The sequence below is a fragment of the Macrobrachium nipponense genome, chromosome 31 (genome assembly GCF_015104395.2).
Source record: "Macrobrachium nipponense isolate FS-2020 chromosome 31, ASM1510439v2, whole genome shotgun sequence".
NCBI lineage: Eukaryota > Metazoa > Arthropoda > Malacostraca > Decapoda > Palaemonidae > Macrobrachium > Macrobrachium nipponense.
This window is the reverse complement of record NC_061093.1, coordinates 25,541,544-25,557,461: the sequence shown is the minus strand read 5'-3', so window position 1 is coordinate 25,557,461 and position 15,918 is coordinate 25,541,544. Positions and strand designations below refer to the sequence as shown.

At 37.3% G+C, this 15,918-nt stretch overlaps 1 protein-coding gene across 1 annotated transcript in view; it reads left to right on the top strand.

Moving 5' to 3' along the window:
- The window catches only part of LOC135206790 (nucleolar complex protein 4 homolog), a 79,408-nt gene that overhangs the window by 55,631 nt on the left and 7,859 nt on the right, over nucleotides 1-15,918 (top strand). The window contains exons 4-11 of the mRNA XM_064238285.1: nucleotides 855-904; nucleotides 1,088-1,192; nucleotides 6,310-6,466; nucleotides 6,595-6,801; nucleotides 7,275-7,335; nucleotides 8,100-8,210; nucleotides 9,136-9,296; nucleotides 9,441-9,637. Coding sequence (XP_064094355.1) covers nucleotides 855-904; nucleotides 1,088-1,192; nucleotides 6,310-6,466; nucleotides 6,595-6,801; nucleotides 7,275-7,335; nucleotides 8,100-8,210; nucleotides 9,136-9,296; nucleotides 9,441-9,637 — 1,049 coding nt within the window. The remainder of the gene's footprint in view (nucleotides 1-854; nucleotides 905-1,087; nucleotides 1,193-6,309; nucleotides 6,467-6,594; nucleotides 6,802-7,274; nucleotides 7,336-8,099; nucleotides 8,211-9,135; nucleotides 9,297-9,440; nucleotides 9,638-15,918) is intronic.

Sequence of the window (15,918 nt, the reverse complement as noted above, 5' to 3'; positions counted from 1 at the left end):
CAAACTAGGATCCTTATGATATAACCGTGAATTATAATTTGTTTGATAGATTGTTTAATTCAAGTGACGATGACTCAAGTCATTTTGAAGGATTTTTAATACATATTTACTATTAAATACAAATTTTTTTTTTTTTATTTTATTTAAAGTGATAAATAAAGATTTCATACCATAAATGTTTTTGAACAATATCCCGGTAAATACAAAACTGTCAGAGCCAACGCATCCTTCTCAATTACTGTACTACAAATGGCTATGCAATGTTTACACTTGCTGTGCGATTGGGGTTTCTTCAAGTTACTTTTATTTAATTTAAGGTAATGGATGTTCTAATGCATTATTATTGCCGTATTACAGTGTGAAATATTTTTAATACTGGTATTTACATACATAGTTACCTCAACAAGGCTGTCATTATTATTAGCCAACTGTAAAGCTTGGATTCCTGTACCAATATGCCAAAATAATAAAGATTCACTTTTTGTTACCGATAGATAAGTCGACCCCCTAATTTTGGCATGATTTTTTTGGGGCTTAAAGGGTCGACTTATACGCCGAAATATACGGTAGTTTATTGGAATTATATTTGTCACTTTTACTGTTGCTAAAGTTTTGACTTCTCCCTTTGCTTCTGTTTCATTACTCTGGTAACTTGTTTTCCCATTGTACCCTTTTCATGTGTTCTTTAGGCCTGGGCTAAAGACATTAGGTTGTCCATCCCACTGGCTTTGTTGCAAATTGATTTATTGTAATGAATAATGTTAATCAAATTATAAACAGGTGCCATTTAAAAGAACAGCTGCCTTGTCAACAATAATAAAGTTAATGAAAGCGGGGAAAAAACCGACGCCCAGTCCGTAAGAAAACTGAAGGAGGCCGTAGTTTTCCAGCTCAGAGGTTACAAGTAAGTAAAAATGAGTTTTTGAGATTTTATTAAGAAATTCCCAAATCAGTTCTTAGACAAAACTTTTCTTCAGACAAGAAATTGTTATGTATATACATCTGATTCACTTTGGTGATGGATATAAATATGTGATGTCCTATAGTATTACTCTACTTCTCATGATAAATTTTTTTTAATTTTCAGGCCTTGTTGGATGAACTCATATCAGATAATTATGATCACCAGAAATGTATAGAAAATTTGAAAGAACAAATAGAATGTCAGGATTTTATGTTTTATACTCTCAAGGTAAGTCACCTTGTTTAATATTAAGTAATATAATTTATTCACTTTTCGGAGAGTTCACTTGAAGGAAACTCTACTATTCAATGTCTCATATCCATTTTTATTTATGGCATATCAGCATAAGCTGGATTGACAATTTATTTCCACAGACTGTAAAGATATGAGCTGCTATTTTCCATTAAGTACTATCATGATGTATCAGAAAGAACTGTACAGTGATCAGTATACACAATGTAAAACTTTTTAAAGAATTTTTAGCAATTATTCTAGTGTAACTGGTTATTTACGGCAGTCATGCACAATACAAAAACTGGCGTGATCTCCCATGGTTCTCCCAGTGGTTTACACTCATTGCTAAAGGGAATCTCAGTGTCAACAAGCAATACTCTTTCTGTAGTGGTAGAAGTAACCAGATTTTGGTTAGTGTTTTAATTCTTTATTATACTTTTTTGGGGGATAAAGTTAACCCTTTGTGGATGGGTAACATATGTACATAGTATACAGTTTAAACATAGATTTGTGATAAAGTCCAGGTAACATATATACAGTAGTGCCTCAGGATACAAAATTAATCCATTCCGAAATGTCCTTCATAACCTGATTTTTTCGTATCTTGAACTACGTTTTACATGTAAATTGCCTAATTTGTTCCAAGCCCTGCAAAAACATCACAGTAAATTTTATAATAAAGCTAAATTGACCAATAAACAAAGAAATACAACAATTTGGACCATTCAATAACCTAACATAACCTTTATTGTAGTACGTACCTGTAAATATAGTATATTAGTGTACATGGTACAAGAAATTCTTTACGTACATGTACGTTCATATGTAGTAAAATGTGGAACCTTACTTTTCAAGTGAGGCTCCGAAAGTAACGACAGAGGAGGAGGACAAATGGCAGAAAATATGAACACTCAACTTTAAGAAGCATATTAAAAAATGGTAGAAAACATTAACACTAAACTTTACGAAAGACATTATTAATGACAGAAAACATTAACACTTCTTGATTATGTCCATCTTCGTTCTCCATAGAAAGCATCCTCTTCTTTCCGTGAACTTCAGCAACATTCTTGGGACCCATGGCTAATAACGTAAGTAATTAAGTTCACACACAACACGATAAAGTAACTTACAGTACAACGAAAGTGAAATCACTAACACGAATTTACGTTAACAAACGAAATATATGTGAACGAACAAATTCCAGTGTTTACGATAACGCTGCCGCAAAAAATGGTCAAGGAACGCCTTTACATAGAGGCATGATGCTAACCAATAGGAGAGCAGGATCTTACGGCAGTGACTCGCATCAGGAACCAATAGGAGAGCGGGAGGATGGTGGCGAGTCTACTGAGTTGGCGGCGCGTGAGTTTTAAAATTGTTCTTGGTGGTCCGGGCGAATCTCGGACTTTACCCTTTCCTAACCTGAATTATTTTTTTATACAGAAGCAAAAAAATCTTCGTCTTTGCTTTCGTAACTTGGATTTTTTGTAAGTAGGGACTTTCGTATATTAAGGTTCCACTGTACATAGTATATGTTCAAGATTTAGTGCCATACAGTTTGAACAAATTTTCAGGAAAAAATGTCTTAAGTGCCATTTAACACTATTGGCAGCCTCTTCAGATCACTGTATGAGAGTCCAAGGGTGCTGGGAGAGATTCAGTCTTGCTTGAGGAGGTAAAGGGGTAATATTGTCACATCTTCCCATCCAAGGATATGTCGTAAATATTTTACAATAAATATACTCATAATTTGTTCCTGATTTTAGTTCTAATCTGTTATGATATTGTCTGAGCTTTGATTATAATTTGACAAAATAAAATGGAAAAAAAAATATAAAAAACACTTATATTTGGTAAAATTAACATATTTTTATGACTGTCTTAGGAAGAGGCCTACATTGGGTGGGAAATATTCTCTTTCAACTTTCTGTGGAAGGTACAGAAACTTTTTTAGAATATTTATTCTTATACCATGAACATTGATGATTTAAAAAAAAATTGGCCATCCTTAAATTTAGCCCGGTTCTGGGTACATGCATTAACATCCATTAACTAGGACTGTGAGGGTTAATGCCCTCCTTTCTTGTTACTTCAAAAGTGTCAGGATATGTAGGCCTGTGTTTTGTATACTAAGTAAAATTGTATTGCTAACTAAGCAAAAAGAAATGGGGTGGAATTTTTTGTTAGCTGGTAAATGCCCTTTGTTTTTAATCGTACCAGTTACAGCGAACCCCTGTGTTCTCGGACTCCGGATTTGGGGATTCACATGTTTGTTGATTTCTCTTTGGAACATATACAACCCCCATTATTTGTGGAAAATTCTCGTATTTGGGGTATTTCCTATGAGAAATATCCACAAATTCCTGTTTTTTTTTATCAATTTCATCATAAAATGCACTATCTGTGATAAAACTATTAAAAACCAGGTATTAAACACATTTTTAGTGGGTTTTTCTTGAGTTTTAACTAACAAAAGAGGCAGTTTTAAGTGTTTTTGATTGGGGTTTCAACTATTTGCGGATTCTAGCTACTCGCGTGGGGGGCGGGGGTGGGATCTGGTACACATCCCTGCAAATATGGGGGTAACACTGTACTCCTTGTTTAATTGTGTTTATTTTAGTGTAGCTACAGTTACCCTGTTTTGTATTTTAGGAACACATATACACAGTAATGACATTTTCTTTCACCTGTAAAGATTTGCCAAATTTAATTAGGTTAAGTAAGTAGTACAAATAGTACCTTGACTGAAAGTAGGCCTTTGATCCAACAGTGCCTAATATTATTGTATAATATGATAGGATAATGATCCTTTAGCCACTGATTACTGTGGCTTATTATTATTTCTACTTAACCAAAGTCCCTGCTAATATTATATACAGTCATACCCCTACATACGAAAGTCCCTACGTACAAAAAATCCAGGTTACGAAGGCAAAGACAAAGATTTTTATGCTTCTGTGTATGAAAATAATTCAGGTTGCGAAAGGGTAAAGTCCGAGATTCGCGCGGGCCGCTGAGAACAATTTTAAAACTCGCACGCCGCCAACTCAGTAGACTCGCCACCATCCTCCCGCTCTCCCATTGGTTCCTGATGCTAATCACCGCCGTAAGATCCTTCTCTCCTATTGGTCAGCACCTGTCCCATCAGGCCTCTATGTAAAGGCATTCCTTGACCATTTTTTGCGGCAGCATTATCATAACACCTGGAATTCGTTCGTTCACACAGATTTCGTTTATTAACGTAAATTCGTGTTAGTGATTTCACTTTCGTTGTACTGTAAGTTACTTTATTGTGTTATGTGTGAACTTAATTATTTACGTCATTACCCATGGGTCCCAAGAGTGTTGCTGAAGTTCATGGAAAGAAGAGGATGCTTTCTATGGAGACAAAGATGGAGATCATCAAGAAGTGTTAATGTTTTCTGCCATTTGTTAATGTGTTTCGTAAAGTTTAGTGGTAATGTTTTCTACCATTTTTTAAAGTGTTTCATTAAGTTAAGTTGTTCATGCTTTTCTGCCATGCCCGTTTGCCCTCCTCCTCTGTCGCCCACTTTCAGACACCGCCTCACTCGAAAGGTAAGGTTCCACATTTTACTACATACGTACCACAGTACCATGTACGTACAGTATTTCTTGCACCCTGTACACTAATACACTTTATTTATAGGTACAGTCAATGGTCCAAATTGTTGTATTTCATTGCTTATTATAATTTAGCTTAATATAAAATTTACTGTGGTGTTTTTGTAGGGCTTGGAACGAATTAGGCAATTTACATGTAAAACGTAGTTCTAGATACGAAAAAATCAGGTTACAAGGCCGCTTTGGAACGGATTAATTTCGTAACTGGCAACTACTGGCACTATGTATGTATCTACATGCCCATACTCATTGGTATAGTATTCATGTTATATTAATTTTTTCCTCAGAACATATGTTTTATGGGATATTCCTTGTATATCTGTCAGGAGAAAAATAGTAAAACAGAAAAATAGAAAAATATTTCAGTGTAACAATTTATTAGAAATTCTTATAAATACAACTATTACTAGTACACAAGGATATATGAGAGTGGTTTAATGCTATCAGAAGAGAGATTGGGACATAAAAAGCCATAAATCTTTAAATAGACAATATACTTTAAAGTAATAAAATATACAAATGCAAGGGAAATGATTGATACTAGCTAAAAATATCAGCTTCTCTAGAAATAGAAGTTTTTTCAAATACAAGGCTGGACACAAAATGTGAGTTTTCATATCTCACAACCTCAAGGTCCATATAAGGCCACGTCAGTGCTGTTGAGGAGTGGTGTGCAGTATACGCAGAGGACATAAGGTCTGTTTAGTTATAAGTAACAGATTTGTAATGAACAATGGGGTGTAATTTTTTAAAGAAATATTTCTTTTAAAACAAATTTTATTTTAGGTGCAAGATATTGCTTTATATGAAGGTTCCATTTCTTTTCTGTCTGATTGAGTACAGTTCCCCTGATATGAGAGTAAAGCTTCAAAGTGAGGAATCAGTGCATCCTATTACAGTCACTGTAGGCATTACTTGAGGTTCTTTGGGTACTTTGCAGCATCCCTTTGGCCCTTAGCTGCAACCCCCTTCATTCTGTTATCTGTACGTACCTCCATTCATATTCTCTTCTTCCATGTTACTTTATACTCTACACAACTGCGATGTGTTTTCCCCCTTTTACAATTTTCAAAACCTTATACTGTGTACTCTTAATTTCTGTTTCATTGCTGAATGACCTCATAAGCCCCAGTGTTTGGCCTTTGGCCTAAGTCTTACATTCTATTTAGGGTGAGGAAAGAAAGCCTGCAGATTTTACCCAAGTAGAGGGGCATGTCTCATTCCTTAAAAGGACAAAATTGCTGTCTGCAAAATTTAAGTCTGTAGTCCACGTAATATCATAGTGAAAGGGTTGACCAAGGAAACGTTCTTCAGTAAAATGTTTGTTAGAAGAAATATATTGTGTAAGAGATGTATAGTGTGAAGGAGGCCTATGATTTTAGGAATGTTGAATGATGATTTTTTTAATTCCACGTTGCATTTTAATGGATTGTATTTTACCTTTAGTTTGTAACTTTATTTTCCAGAGCCTAAGCATCATTGTAAAAAAGCACAACAAAGAATCAGTAACAGAAATATACATGAACAATCTGATGCTCATGTTAGAACAGGTGAATATCCCAGATGTTAGCGACAGCTTAATTGTTTGTACCAAGTTGTTTAGAGAAGAGAAGGATACAGATGGTAAGAGGCTTCCGTAATTCCTTTGAATGTTTTTTTCTTGTGCGTAAAACTTGTATATTTGTGTTTGAAGAAAGATTAATCAGGAGTTCCCTCTGGTAGATGCAATTATTTTTTTCCAATCTTCACAGGAAACAAAACTACTTCAAATTCAAAACTAAACTTATCTTATCCCAAAGCCAAGAGGGCTGTCAATATTATTTGGAATGAGGTGATAAGTTATCCTCTCACTGGCAATTTATATCGCCGCTGTCTCATCTTTATTCCGGAGAAAGTAATACATCATCTTGAAAAACCTATACGTCTCACAGGGTTTTTCATGGATGCTTATGATCTAGGTAAGTAATATTTTTTATCTTGTTTGTGTTCATTTGTGTTATATAAATTGTTATCTTTAAAAGTGATTGTCTAAAGTTGGAGAAAATTGAGTGTTGTTGATAGTTAAAAATTACCACAGCAATCCTTCAGGTCTCACTGGAGCTGAAGGAACCATTTTTATGAAGATCATATTTCTTTCTTGATTTTCATATCATGTAATTGTTAGTTTTACCTTTAATTTTTCCTAATACATTTGCACTAAACATTATATAAGTATTGTAGCTTCTTTGGAAAATCACTGTTACCCTGATGATAGCCGTCAGTTAATGGGTGAAGCCACTGTTTGCATAGGAATAAATAGATTTAGCAGTACGTATAGGAACAGTTTCCATCATTTGCTTTAAAACTTTAGCCTTGAAGGTAAGAAGTATGAGAATTTTCAATGAGTTTCTTTTAAAATGATAGATGCCTCAAGTGCAAAATCTGTTTTCAGGTGGAGCACTCAGTCTCCTAGCATTACAAGGGGTCTTCATCTTGGTGAATAAGTACAACTTGTAAGTATGCTGTATAGCTGCCCCTCAATTACTTATTTATACATTGTACACTTTTATAGCCTGTTTACACAGTAGAAGGGTTCCTAAGATATCATTGGACTGTCTGTAAAATGTAGGTGTGTTCTTCTTGATGGTTGTAGGTAGAACTTGTGTGTACAGTCACTACCCTACTTATGAACATTCAAGTTACAAACATTCAGAGATACAAACAAATGTAGTCTAAGTTAAAATTCTGTTTGTGAAGAAGCAACTGTAATTATCATCACAATTTTATGCATTGTTTGTATCAGTAGTTTTAAAGTACTCTATGAAATACAGTATTGCATGTACAGTGTTGTTTTGTGTTTTAGAATGAAAAAACTTACAGTACTGCATTGACTTTATGGCATGAAGACCATCTTACAAACAATTCAAGATATAAACGGCCGTTCAAAATGTAATATATTATGTTGTAACAGAAGTTTGACTTGATATCTAAATATTTTTCTCGTGTGATACCATAATTTCATTATAGTAACTTCTAGGTGTCTCCTTTATGACTCATTATAGTAACTTCTAGGTGTCTCCTTTATGACTTTCTCCATTATCGTGTTAAACAGTAAAGAACTGGGGTTTGACCCTTGATGTACTCAAACATTTATCCTCAAATTCTTTTGGTACATTAGCCTCTATCTTCATTCTAAAATTCATCAGTCTTTTTAGTACTCCAAAACTGTCTTCAATAATGTCTTGCTACTTTAAATAATTTTACATTTACCTTTTAGGGACTACCCAAATTTCTATCAGAAATTGTATGGCCTTCTAGAACCCACCATTTTCCATGCCAAATATAGACCAAGATTCTTCATGTTAATGGATCGATTCTTGTCTTCAACGTAAGTAAAAATTTGATTAATGTTTTAATTTGTTTAAACATTTTTAAAAAATCTCTATTGGCAGTGATACTGCAGAAACCATCCTAGATGTGATCCTTTCTTTTTAGTGGTGTGCACTCTGGATTTACTCAAATTCTGTGAATTGTTTATCTTTTAGCAAGATACTGTATGTACACCACAACCAACTCATTTTAATAAAAAGTATTCTGATGTTGTAGTACTTGCAAAGGTAATCAGTAATTTCCACAGCAGATATAGTATTTGTTTGTGTTTCCTTTAATATAATAAAGTATATAAGAAGAATTCATTAAAATCCTGCAGAGATTTTAGAGATGTCGGTTATTTCAGAGTAGTATTAGGTAAGCTGCACATGCTGTTTTTATTTTCCCCTTTGCAGTTACTGTCTGCTTTTGAATTCATTTTATTTTAACCAGAGTACTATTTGTTAATGTACAGAGATTATACAAACTTTTCAATTTCCTATATATTTGCAGTGGTCTGATTTTGTCAGAAATTTAAGATGGTAAAAGATACATTGAAATAATTATGGTTCATTATAAATTGGAAATTGTAACTGTCATCACTTCTATTTTTTAAGTAAGGATTGAAGCATTGTGCATTAACTGTATACTAAGAGATTTAATTTGCAAATAAATATTCAGTAAATGGATTTATTGAGTATAACGGAGGATTTGAAGAGTGGAAAGCTGCTTGCTTAAAAGTGGCAACAGAATATACCTGTCTTTAGTAGTTCATTAGATGGCAGTAGTGGTTATGTAATTTTAGCTAGAAAAAGATATACTCTGGTCATTGTTGTAAGAAAATCAGGATTTCATTCAAAGTAATTTATTTATTCTTTCTGGAGAAGCACTCTCATTTTATTATATTCAGCTTAAATAGAGTTTTATGCACTGTATCTTTTCAGTCATGTACCTGAGTATGTAATTGCAGCATTTATCAAGCGCCTGTCTCGTTTATCACTGTCAGCTCCAGCTTCGTGTCTTGTACTTGTTCTCAAGTTTATTGCAAACCTTCTCATCAGATATCCAGGCCTACAACTACTTATACACAACCCGAATGCCACAAGTAAGATATACCATTGTATTTTATCTTATATATTCCTTTACAGATGCTAAAGAAATTTTAAACAGTAGAATTTCATCTTTATTGCTTGATTTTCTTTTCATGTGCAAACATTTATTTCTTATAATCTTTTTCCTATTTTACCAGATCTAGAAGATGATCCTTTTGACCCAGATGAGCCAGATATGTCTAAGTGCCGAGCTTGTGAAAGCAGTTTGTGGGAAGTTGCAACATTACAACAGCATGTAGTCCCTAGTATATCTAAAGCCACAGGGTTTTTAGAGAAAACCTTACCAGTAATAGAATATGACATCTCTGAATTAGTTGAAACAACATATGAAGAGGTAAGACATTTACTGATTTAGTTATATGTGGAGGATATTATTTAGTATAAATTTCTGTATAGTAATGTAATATGTAATACCTGTAATATACTTAAAACAATGAGTTTAAATTCTTCCAACAAACACTTAATCTGTAATTGTCCACATTTCTTAGTGATGGAAATATCGGATGGACCTTTGGTCGCTGTGAAAGCAGTCAGTCAGTCGTAGTTGATGAATTTCGTTAGGCATATTGGTGTCTCCTTAAAATAATGGCAGTAGCCACATGAAGTTCGTATTAAGCAGGCTGGTATTGCTTGTGCCTCTGAGATCCTTGAATATATAAGTAACAGCTACTGATTTATGCGGTCCATGTAATTAGCTGCTTGTAAAGTATGTTTGGTAGGTGAGATATCTGACATTTCCCTTCCAACTTCTTCACAGTAACGTATTGCACTCATGATTACAGCTCATGTGCTCTTAGTTTTGCATCATCCGCATTTGTTCTGAGGTCATATTTTTCCATGGCTAGGTTGAGTATCAAATGATATATAATGCCTGTATATCATTAAGGTGCATTTCCTTCAGATTCCAATATACAGCTACACTACAGTAGTAAAGAATTACTTCTCTGCAGCACCATGCAAGGTTCAAGACCTAGTTATTCACTGGATTTGGTATCATTAAGAATCCTGTTATTCATTCCATAGTTCATGAAATCAGATTTAACAGGGAGCAAAAATGCAGTGTTCCAAAATTACAGCCTTTGGTTATATGTCTAAGACCTTACAGCTGTAGTTAAAGTTCAGACAGCAGAAGCAGATGACCTCATTTTTCACCAAAGGCATAAACCTTTTAGTAGTGAAATTTAGTAGTATATATGCTCTGTATATGCAACAGGAATGATTAACAAAGGATGTATACTACTTTCATTGTTTCTTGCTATTATTAAAGGAGTAACGATGTCATGTGTGATGTGTGAAGGTCAGCTTTCTTAGGTCTAGGATTGAGTATCTCTTCAATATATAACCCAAAGTTTGTTCATGAAACTTACCTGTCAGATATATATATAGCTGTATTTTCTGAAATCCGACAGAATTTTAAAAACTTCCGACACACGCAGTGGTCGGCCAGGTGGTTAGTACCCATTCCCGCCGCTGGGAGGCGGGTATCAGGAACCAATTCCCATTTTCTATTCATAATTTTCTGTCGCCGGTGCTGAAAACACTTGTTTTCAGTACCTCCGTCTTAGGATTTTGGAAACTTCATTGCCGCTAAGTATCCTAATTGTCTTTTGATTTAATTACTTGGTTTTATGCATGACACTTACCTGGCAGGTAATATATATAGCTGTATTTTCTGAAGTCCGACAGAATTTAAAAAACTTCCGACACACGCATGGTCGGCCAGGTGGTTAGTACCCATTCCCGCCGCTGGGAGGCGGGTATCAGGAACCATTCCCATTTTCTATTCATAAATTTTCTGTCGCCGGTACTGAAAACACCTGTTTTGCAGTACCTCCGGCTTAGGATTTTGGAAACTTCATTTGCCGCTAAGTATCCTAATTGTCTTTTAATTTATTTACTTGGATTTGTGGCTAGGCATACGCTATCTTAAATTGATTTGAATTTGATTCATTTTTGCATAAGATATCTGAATCTAGTTAGGCTAGTTTCAGAGGGTGTTTTGTCTGCAAAGATAGGGTGTGGCTACCGAAAGCTTCGGTAGTTCCGCACTTGGGGGGCGCAATACAGTAAAATGTCTAGTTCCGTAAGGAAAAGTATGATTCGTATGTACGCAATTAATCGGTAAACGTGTCTAATTCCGTAAGGGAAAAAGTTTGTTTAGTATGTACGCAATTAATCAATTACGAAAGTCAGGGTAGTGATACTGCTAACTTCCGGTAGACTTTATTTTGCCTAACGCTGTAGTATGGCCTACGGGTTAGACTAGTCTGCGAGAGGTGATCGCTCTCCTTCATTGTTGTGAAGAGTTTCTACTTCTGTTTTTGTTACGCCTAACCTGTAATGTTGCTTCGGGGCCCTAAAACAGTGTCTGTAGAGGTTATTGCCCTTCTCTTATACTATTTCGATTCGTAACTTAGAATCGAAAGTGTTTGCTTTAGAGAGCAATAGTTGAAGTGGCTAAGTGCAGTGACAGTTGCCCCTTGTGTAGTGGAGGGTTTGCGTCAGATCGGCCTTATAACCCGCCTCTAGGTCTAGACCTCTGTCGAACTCCCAGAACCAGGGAGAGGGCATGTCGAAAGCCGAAGGAGGGTTACAGGGAACCCCAACCGATCTGGCGTGCCTTCGGCAGTTTTCTGATGAAAATCCCCAGACTGCCAAAAGTGCGTGCACATGCACGAATCCTGAAGGATTGCTTCTCGTCCTCCGAGGCGTCCTCCCCGCACAAGGGGTTGGAGCTCTCGGAAGGACTCGCGCCCGCTAAGAAGCTTATAGAAGAGGACGCTTCACGTCCCTTCTCCCTCGTTATGTGTTTCAGTGAGAAGTTAAGAAAGGCGAAAGTTGCCCTGATCCACGTCTTTCACACAAGAAGTGTACTTTCTTTCCACCAAGAAATAGGAAAAAGAAGGCAGTTTCTCTCGCTTGTTTTTGATGCCTGTCAGGAGCGTGACGCTTTCTGCACGCTTATTTGGACGATCGGCTTGAACAGGACGCTTGGATGGACGCACTCACCAGTGGACGCCGAGCGTTCCTCGCCAGTGGCCGCCGAGCGCGCACCAGGACGCCGAGCGTCCTCGCCAGTGGACGCCGAGCGCGCACCAGGACGCCGAGCGTCCTCGCCAGTGGACGCCGAGCGCGCACCACCGAACGTTTCTGTTGAACTCTTCAAGCTCTTGTTTAAGATTTGAGCCTCAAGAAAGTGAACAGAACTTCGTCTTCGAAACCCAGCAAGACCTCGGGTTTCGTGAATTCAAGAGGTCTCTGTCAATATTATTATATTGCTTTTCGCAAAGGTGGATGGAGTTAAGGAAAGCTCAAGGAAGATCTCGTTTTCTCTACCTCAGTCAAGACTTTGAGATAAGACAGTTACGGGTTATGTAAAGGCTCGACGTCCTGAACGTCAGGATTTTCGGCAACGTTCAGTAGGATTCTTGCAAAGGCACTCATCAAAAGGACGCTCTTCAGGAAAGCGCAAGACAGGACTTCCTTTGCCATACTGCCAATAAATTTAAAGCTTTTTAGACCATCTGAAAGGGTTTTTCAGATGATAGATTTTGTTAGTTTCTAGTCGAGACTTCCATGCCGATTGAGCATCGTCGTTCTACCTACCGTAAGCCCAGTCTCTTAACAGGATTCTTGTCCCTTCCTTGTTTGAGACGGGAATCGAAAAAAAAATAAAAGGCTCGACTTCCTGGATTACGTTTTGTCAATTCAGTGGACGTTTCCCCCATTGACAATTTATACTATCGTTTGCAAGCAGTGGGTCCCCCTCCCCCATTGACAATATACTATCGTTTTGTCAAGTAAGTGGGTCTCCCTCATTGACAAAATATCTCTCTGTACCGTTAATGGGTTAGTTCTCATTGACAAACATCTCATTAACTTGATATTGCGTAAGCGAATAAGGACAAGGTTCGGAAGAGCTCTCCTTCCTCATTCGCAGACTCGTACAAGAAATAGACTTGTAGACTACGTCAATGAACGCTTATGTCCAGTATCTTAAGAAAGGCGGTGAGCTTGTCTGCTTCGATTCTCTAAGTTTTGTTCATGAAACTTGCCTGTCAATATAGTATGTAGCTGTATTTCCGAATTCAGCTATATATATGTCTGCCAGGTAATGTATGAACAAACTTTATTGTGATATAATAAAATTTTTTTGCCCTTGCGTTATTTTACTACTGGTTGGTTCAAGTCATACACGCTTGCTGTAGTTACCTCTTCGGATGGCAACCGAGAGGTCTATTGTCTACTATTTTAAGGACATTTAATCGTCACTCCCTGCAGCCTTCCAGGAGTTTCCGATTTATCTTTTACCGTTGTATGGTAGTGTTCTGACGACACACAAACGCATCTATATATTTAGCGTTTTCTGTTTCGCTTAAATATACCAGCTTGAGAGTCTCTTTTTGTTCAAAAAATAACGCACCTATTTCTTCGTAGAATAGGGTAGCTGGCAACCCAGACATAAAGTTAAGAGACGACGTTCGTAAGCTGCTGGCTGCTGCTGGTGTCTGACTGTCCAAGTTTCCAACCGAGCCATAACAGATCGTGCGCTGTCATGCTGTAGGTTACTCTCTCTCTCCTGCGGGATTTTGACTGACTAACTGTATCTCTGTCCCTACAATCACGGACTTTAGCCTAAGATTGAGGGGATTTCTTACGTGAATGAATAAACGTTTTGCATTAGTTTTGCCTTACTATGTTCAACAGAGTTATCTCTTAATCCTTTCGGTGCTCGTTACCGCACGGTATAGAACTACGAGTCTACCGCAACATTGCACTTTTATATGCTCTCCTGCTTAGGCAAAGCGCAGCCTTATAGGGAAATAAGCATACTCGGGGAGGGAATGGTTGAGCTTGCTGGGGACCATTTCCTTCCTGAAGAAGTTTGTTTCCCCGAATAGACTGCAATTCAGACCACAGTTTTTTCCTACCGGGAAACTGAAATATTATTCAAGATCTAGGAATTATTCTGAACATCTCTCAGTGCGTCATGATAGAAAGAAGGTGCCGGACATCTGGATATGTTTCAGATGTCCTGGATCTTAATCTGAAAGAAGTAAATGCAATTCGGTCGTCCCTCCAGTCCTCGAAACGATTTTTGGAACAAGTGGTCCACATCAACTCTGATATTCCACAGCTCTCTCATATCTTAAGAAGTATCTTCTCTCGGTCCCTGCCTCGAGTTTTGTTTACGAGAAAGAGCCTATTATAACAACAGGCGTAGAATGTAACGATCATCTAGAGGTTCGTTACAGGATTGCAAAAGTCCGTATGAATCGTCTCGATCGACGGCAGCAACGATAGATTACTAACATGCTAGGTATTTTAATTAAGTGGTGTTCTTTTTATGGTTGTCTGAGAGGGTTATTTCCTCTTCAGTATGTGAAGTGTAATGTGTTTACATTAGCTTTGTGTGTGGTTGAGGTGGTCTAACTTATCCTAGCAATGAATGCCCCTGGTAAGAGAGGGCTAGGGTTTCCTGTCAACAAAATTGGTCCCGTCCAGTTGTCAGACCCTTGTTATTAGCTTTCTCAACAAACAGGTCACATCCTAGTTGAGAGCTACTAAGGTTTAGCAGGCTAAGAGGCAGGACCTACGAAGTCAGCTACCTTAGCAGGTAAGGAACTTTAATAAATAATTTTAAAAATTAGTTAATTTTTGAATTATGACGATGTTGCTGTCTGTGACCCACCTCCAAATGTGTCAATCAGCTATATATATACTGCCAGGTAAGTGTCATGCATAAAAATGATATTGTTATGATACAATAAAGTTTTATGCATACTTACCTGGCAGGTATATATAATTAAATTCCCACCCTCCTCCCCTCAGGAGACAGGGTTCAGAGAAAATCTGAGGAAAACGGGAATAGTTCCAAGTACCAGCGCCACGGGAACGTGGGGGAGATCACCTGAACTACCAGTGGTTTAGCGGTTGCCGAGAGTTTTGAAAATTCTGCCAGTGCGAACAGACACAGAGAATGTTGTTTGACAGATTTGCATCTGTCAAACAACAAAGACCTTCACGATCATTGAGGTCTGTGGAATCTCGATTCTAGCTCACCATCTACTTTTTGCCTCGCCTGCTTTTTTTTTCTCGGAGGTCAGACACTCTTGCGAGATCAGGCGACATATAGTAGCCCTGAGTTTCTTATTGACGAAGTCGATTGCGGACGACGTTGGGTTGCGTTGATACACCCCCAAGGTTTGCTTAGATTGAATCGCCCAGGCAGTCCAGACACTCATCCTTCAGCTAAGAATAGTGCCTTTTGGTCTTCAGGGTACAGCCTTGCTGTCCTTGATTCGTCTGACTGGTCACTGGTCGTTCACCTGACTTTAGTACAGACTGTGCATTTCCGGATCGAAGCTTTCAATATGGAACTTAGACGTAGTCCTGAAGTTCTTGATGTCAAAGCATTCGAACCTCTCCTGCCTGTTAACTTCTTGTATGTGACTCAGGAAGGCCTTCTTCTAACCACCCTAGATACGACAAAGAGGGTTAGTGAGATTTTAAGCCATCGTCACAAGTTTTTGGCTTTAGAGAACACAAGGAGGTGTGCTCTCTAAGCCTTTTGTTATGGCCTAAGAATGGAAACCCTTTTTGTCCTTGGGCCAG